The following is a 7,257-nucleotide window of genomic DNA, read 5'->3' on the forward strand; positions in this document are numbered from 1 at the left end:
TTGTGTAAAACTGAGTATCCCCTATCAGATTTTAAATTTTATTTAACATTCATAGCTCATTTCCAACTATAACCATTTTCATGCATGGTCTTAAGGAAATCATCAGACTTATTTAGACCTTGCACCACTGACGCGAAATAAGATTTTTATGCATATTGTGTAGTTTGAGTAGTTTTAATGAAGAAATTGGACTAAAGCTACAGGCATGGGTGCATGGCAGCGAATGTCTTTGCATAGTCAGATCCTTGTGTTGATCGATAGTCTGTAACCTGCATGGGAAAAAATAGAACCATAGTTTTGTTGAAACAATGCCTTTACCTTTTCATTGCTAGCACTGCCACTGCACTCTGTTTTGCATCTTCTTTGGCCAGATCTTTGCTTTGTAATGCATTGAGCATGTAGAAATTAAGGGGGTTTTGCTCTTAACTTTGGTAGTTCAGAAATGGGGCACAGAGGAAGTTGCTGCTTGGCTGGATCTGCTCAATTTGGGAGAGTACAAAGAAATCTTCATCAGTCATGACATCAGAGGGGCTGAACTTTTGCATCTGGAAAGGCGAGATCTTAAGGTATTTCCTTTGTGCTTTTCTTCTGCTCTTGAAAATTTTCTTGCAAAACAGAATCCTTTCTGCTGTGCCTCTTCTGTTATGTGCTTTAAGCTTGGCTTATGTTATGCAAATGTGCAGTAGTCTAGCATTCACTGTTCTGTGGTCTGAGTTTATTGTATGCTTTCTGAACAAGAATTGCCAGTAATACTTCCCTATCAAAATCATTCTCTATTATAGCTAAAGTTCAGCATGAACTTAGTAATTTTTCTTTGCATTCATTGGTTTGACCATTCTTGTACTAATATTGCCAAACAATCGTGTTTCCATCAGCTCATTTTATTGGATCATCATAGAAGGTGATAATTGTTGCTGAAAATGACTAAAAAACATCTAATATATGGTTAACAACTAAAAGTTAATTCAAAATAACAATAACAAAGCCTTTCTAATATATGGAATTAGAAACTCAGCAATGGCTAGAGTCCGATGAATTTGTTGTGTTTCTAAATTGACCTTTCATAGGTCACACCAATAATAAATTGAAATTTCTTTTCTATGATATATTGTTAAAATTATGTTGTTCTCAAAAAGAAATGCATAATTTTCTTTAGTAAACAAAGTAAAAATTATGCCTAGCTTTTGCTAGAGAGCAGCTCATAGCCTATTTGTCATTTATGACAGAGAAGGAAAATCATGAATTCATGGTCTGCAACAAATCTTTTATTCTTTGGGTGGAGACTGGACAGAAATAGCCAAAGTAGCCTATTCTGTAAAAGAGTTAGGAATAGGATTTTGTCTTGGTATGTTTTCTTACCACACACTGCCATTTTAAAATTCTAATAAGTGATAACATTTGTTGGAGTGATTCCTCTCTTGTAGACCAAGTCCTAATCTACATGTATTGATATATTGATATATAACTATACAATGAATTCCTAACAAATTCATGGACTATTGCGCCTTCATCTACAAATATGTTAGCAAAGATCTTTGAACAGATAATGGATAGTATAAAGTATAGATCATAAGCAGAGTCATAGAGAGTTTTAACACATCAAAAGAGGACCACCACTTGAAACTAAACATTTTTAGCCAAAATAATAATAAAATAATAGATTAATGAATTACCGTAGTTGACAGTTTTAAATCTGGAAAAAGCAAAATATACAGTGTTAGAGTTCATAAAAGTGAAGGTTGACTTCAAAACTTGAAATGAGTGCACAAAAAAAAAAAATGTAGGGGATCATTATATCCAACATATGTACGTAGCTTCTGATATCCTTCCTTGGCAGGCAGCAATATTTAATTGAGTAGCTACTGATTAATATATTATGCCTGTTTCTCTAGCTTGTATTTGCCTTCTAGAAGCTTGCATCTCATTTGCATGAATAAGCATACACTCAAGGAAAAGACTGTGTGTGCATAAAAACATATTCATGTGTAAATACATATCTATGTGTTATATATATATACATGCAAACATACAGATGCACACACATGCAGTGAATGAAGCAAATGTTTGCAGAATGAAAAAACAAAGCTCACATATACGGGAGGCAAAGTTAGAGTGTTAGGACCTGGCTGAGAGAAAGAAAGTTAAGAGTGAAAAGGAGATAGTTAAGAATTATTTTAGTAAACTTTCTCTTTAGCTTTTCATGGGACTTTTTTGTTCTGTTATGTTTTTATTTTCAATGCAAATTATATTCTCTCCATTAAAAATTTGCTTTTAGAAATTTGTATTAACATTGTCCTTTTTAACTCCTTTGGTTCTAAAATAGGGTTTAGGGAGATGGGAAAAGGAAAGTTTACAAAAAGAGACTTCTGTAGCCCAAAACCATGAAGCTAAAGAACGATCTCTCCTCATTCTCTGCAGTTGCAGCTCTCAGAAGGAGCAGACCCTTCAGAATAAAGTCTCTCAATGTGGGTGAAGGATTACCTACGCCCTAGGTGCTCTCATCCATTGCCACTGCTTCAAATACTGCCTGGGAATATATCAGTAACTCTCAAGTTATCTCTCCAGCCCTACCTGATCTCAATCGTGAACTTCAGGATTGTGTGAAGTTTTAGGATACTTGGATGTCATACAGGGATATCAATCTTAACATGCCCCAACCAAGCTCTCCATCTCCTATTCCACACCCATTCTTCCCTTTCTCCAGTGCTCTGTGCTCTCAGTAAATCACGCCTCTGGCCCTCCAAGTACTCGAGGCAGAGAAACCCAAAGTCATACTTAGCATGTTCTTTTTTTTTTTTTTTTTTTGTCTTTTCCGTGACCGGCACTGAGCCAGTGAGTGCACCGGCCAGTCCTATATAGGATCCGAACCCGCGGCGGGAGCGTCGCAGCGCTCCCAGTGCCGCACTCTCCCGAGTGCGCCACGGCTCGGCCCCTTAGCATGTTCTTTATCTTTATCGATTTCCACATGACCCGTCAAGCCCATAACCAAGTCATGTTGAGTCTAATCTCCATTCATTTCTCTTTATCTCCTTTCCTCAACCCTACTCTGTGCTACTGTCCAGTATTGCTTGTGTAAGGTCATAGCTTCCTAACTGGTCTTTCAACTGCTACTTTGTCTTTGTCTTTCCAGTCCATTATCCACATTGCAACCAGAGTGATATTTTAACATCATCAATCAGGTATATCGCTTTTCTGCTTAAAACCTTTTAGTGGCTTTGCATTTCTATGAGAATGAAGACTCACATCTTTATAGAGGCCTACAGGTTCTGCCTGTTCATTCAACCTCCTTTGGAGTTTCTGGCTCCTCACTGCCCCATCCACCCTGGCCTTTTATAGTTGCTTTAAAATACTAAATTTTTTCTCACCTTAGGTGTATACCCTCTTTTGCTATGCTTCTCCACCTGGTTAACTCCTGTTCAGAGCTTGACTCAAGTGTTACTTTTCTATCACTGAAACAGCTAGGTAGAAATGTGACAGTCTAAAGTTGAGACGGGGGCAGTATTCCTAATGTGCTTTAGCAGATGAAGAAGCAAACTGACTGCATTATTTTCCCCTCTGGAACACAGTAGGACAAAGTGAGGGATACCAAAGAAAATGGTAAAGACATGGTGGGGGGGGTGGGTTATTGTTTATTTATTTTTTGTTTTTTTCTTGGAAAGTTGTATGTGTGTAGCTGAAAAGATAACTGAGTATTTACAAAGCATACTTTGGCAAAATCAGGCCTATTCACCCAAAGAAAGAAAAATACGATAATAAAGAATATGATAAAAATAAATATATAATGATATATGATAAAATATATGATATATGATAAAAATAAATAAAGATGTAACAAATTTCACAGCATAATTTGATCACAGCCTAAACCCCAGAACACATAAAAGTACTGAACTCAATTTGAAGTAAAGAAATATAGCTAAAAAGTTAATGTAACTCTATGGGAAACATTCATCTCATTACATCAAAATATTATTTCTGAGTAGTCTACCTCTCCCACAGAAAGTTTCATTCTTGAGAATACTGTGTATATATGACCTAAAATAAGATATTTAATATTTAAATATATTTTATAATCAGATACCTGTGTTACCCCAAAGTATAAAGAATATTTAAACATTCCACTCAAATAAAAAAATCTGAATGTGACTGTAAATGCATTTACATTCCAAACTTAGGTAATAGGTACTGGTATCTTCCTCTAGGATTTGGCCTTGCTTTTTAGTACATAGTTAGGAACTGTATAGTTGCCTTAGGACTAATTTTGGATGCCCTGGTGTTGTATGAGAAAAATTGGGGGGGTCGGTCAGTTAAATATTATAAAAATGTTACCCTGAAATTATCTCAAGCTTGAAAATAGCACTGGCTTTGGGAAGAGTATTTCCAGAAGGATTTAAAATCGTCAGTAGCATTGTTGCTGTTGAACTGAAAGAGCTCGTAAAGTACAAGGGAAAGAGAGAGAGTGTGTAGACCTAAACCAGTTCGATGTATTCATTTTAAAGTTTAAAAATAAATAATGCTCTTAATTTAAAAAAACAATGTGGATATTTGGAATCTTTATCTTCTTGGACGAATAATCTTGTGGTATCTTATAACCCTGTTTTTTAGTCTGCTTTGGAAATCATCTTTTAATAATTTTTAAATATCTCAAACTCTGTTATGTGAAGAGGTTGTTTGACTTCACATATTAGCAAACTGAGTATACCTATTACACTCAAAGAAATTATAGAGTTTGGAGGCCTTAACTCTTTCTTTTAGTTTTTCAGATAGTGAATATTATGGCTACCTTCGATGGGTTTCATACATTCCTGCAACAAGTATTTGCCAAGTGCCTGCTAGGCACACTGGGCAGTCATCCTCCATTTCTGAAAGTTAAATACTGAATTCTTTAATTAAAAAAAATTTTTTTTATTTCATTTTTTTTTATTCTACATGTTTATGGGGTACAGTTTGCTGTTTCAGTACATGCATATATTGTATGATGATCCAATCAGAATACTTAGCATATCTGTCACCTAAACATTTATCATTTCTTTGTGGTTATAACATTCAAGATCCTCTCTTCTGGCTATCTTGAAGCAGAATTCTTGGCACTTAGAGAAAGATATATATTTAAGAGACAGGAAGAATAATTGTGCAGGGGAAAAAGCCAATAGTCATTTGAGGGAAAGCAACAACGAACAGATAATTATGTTTAAGTAATTCTTTACACAGATGCATTAAAAAATATAAAGGATATTTAGTTAAATATCCACTCAAATCAAAGACTCCTAATGCAACTGCAAATGCATTTACATTCCAAATTTATGTAGTGGGCACTGGTATCTTCCTCTAGGCCTCATTTTTAAATTTAATATTTTGCGGTAGGAATAATTGTGGATACCCTAGTGTCATACATCATTTTTCTCAGAGATACCAAACGGGCCTGTCTCCAAAAAATGGAATAAAATAAAGGAGAAACTAAATTAGTTTTAACTCTTAAAGAACTGCCGCTTTGTATAATATACAAGAATGTCACAGTTTGTGTAGAGTGTGATTTCTTACAGTTGGTAATTTTTCAGTGTTGGTTTATTTTTGTTTTATTAATTCAATTTTCTAGCTTTTACTTTCCAAACTATTGAATATAAACTAAAATGAATGAACTAAATGCTAATTATGTTACTTGCTGATTAAATATTTAATCCCTACTTTTCTCATATGAATAAACTTCTTTGTCATCTTTCTTTGTTTCATTTTTAAAATTTCCTTCTACCTTTTTTTTTTAGGACCTGGGGATACAGAAAGTGGGCCATATGAAGCGAATTCTCCAGGGAATTAAAGAGCTTGGAAGGAGCACTCCCCAGTCTGAGGTGTAATCATATTGGTGCTATTCCTGGGAAGAGAAGTAGTTGCTACGTAATACAAAGTGCTTGGAAGCCGTTGGCTCTTCTTGTAGTTTTCTGCATAGACAAGTGAGCACCACTGAAACACCTCTATGGCTTGCTATTTTGCTGTGGATGGAAATTTTGATTTGAGGTATTAGAAAATATTTTTGTGCCAAAAATACATTCCACGAAGCCATTTTCTTATTGTACAAACCTGACATGTTCAAATATGGTCACAACAGTAAATAAGTAGGAGGAATCTGAGATGATTGCATTGTCTAAAAGGAGGGATTGCAAAATGTTTCCTTTCCTTAAATTTGTTGTGTTGGAAAGTTCTTACTGTGTAATCACATAACAATATGTGGCTAAAATTTTCTAGGTTTCATTATTGGAGGCATTGGCTTCTTCCTTAAAATCCTTGGTTAGGAAAATGAGATAAAAATTAAGTTGTATTTTGAATATTAGATTAGTATCACCTCAGGTTCCTAGCACTCAGTGGTCAAAGAATGTGGTTAAAATCCATCAAATACTATGAATGAATGCAAATCTTATTGCACAGTGTTCATGCCTGAATTCTTTCTTTTTCTTGCATGTCACATCTAATATTTTAATACTTTAGTAGGTTTAATGTCAGTTTTAATGGAATTTAATTTATTGCTACTCAAGTACCTTTTTGTTGGCTAAAGGCACTGCACTTTTCTCTTTTTTTGATGTGGATTTTGCATAAATATTATATACCGAAGATTTTGTGAATATGTGTCTGTGCCATAATCAACAAATGATATACATCTTATGCAAGTCAATTTTATTTCCACCTATCATAAGCAAGTGTACACAGTAAGAAAATTTGGGGAGTATTTTCATAAAATTACATCCTCCATTGCTTAACAGAATTTGTTACAGCTTTCCAAACTAAAATGTCCACATTTTGTTCCCATTTTTTCATTTCAATTTAATAGTGATTTAATGTTCTGTTTGAATTTCTAATATAGTAGACTGTTGACATCCAGGAATTCTCCAAGGTCTCAACTGAGTTTTGTATACCAGTTGGTAACCACTAGCTACAGTGACTTCTGACATGTTTCCAACAGAAGAGATTTAAGTTTTTCTTAAGGGCTTTACATTATATTTATTATTATCTCACTTAATTCTTATATCCTATCAGGTAGAAATTATTTTCCTTTTTCTAAACTGTATGTCAGTGTAGCTCATTAGAAGTCAACATTACAATTATCAGGTCTTTGAAAGCCAAAGGCATACATATCAAAAAGTCACAAAAATATCCTTAAATAAGCTTTCTTTACCCATTAGGTACAAAAAATTAACTATAATTTTTTAAATGTTCTATATGAGAGAAATAAACAGGGTAGTGATCCAGTGGTGACAATTTTCATGA

The 7,257-nt window shown here is 34.4% G+C and overlaps 1 protein-coding gene across 9 annotated transcripts in view; it reads left to right on the top strand.

Moving 5' to 3' along the window:
* Window positions 1–6,829, top strand: part of DGKH (diacylglycerol kinase eta) — a 169,066-nt gene extending 162,237 nt beyond the window's left edge. For 5 of the 9 annotated variants that reach the window (XM_063101703.1, XM_063101710.1, XM_063101704.1 and 2 more), the window contains 2 exons: window positions 436–566; window positions 5,763–6,829. In XM_063101703.1, coding sequence (XP_062957773.1) covers window positions 436–566; window positions 5,763–5,852 — 221 coding nt within the window. In that variant the 3' untranslated portion in view covers window positions 5,853–6,829. Of the gene's footprint in view, window positions 1–435; window positions 567–3,130; window positions 3,180–5,762 lie in introns of all 9 variants that reach the window. The other 4 variants (XM_063101712.1, XM_063101713.1, XM_063101705.1 and 1 more) reach the window with 3 other exon arrangements.
* Window positions 6,830–7,257: the final 428 nt, after the last annotated feature.

Source organism: Cynocephalus volans, chromosome 7 (assembly GCF_027409185.1).
Source record: "Cynocephalus volans isolate mCynVol1 chromosome 7, mCynVol1.pri, whole genome shotgun sequence".
NCBI lineage: Eukaryota > Metazoa > Chordata > Mammalia > Dermoptera > Cynocephalidae > Cynocephalus > Cynocephalus volans.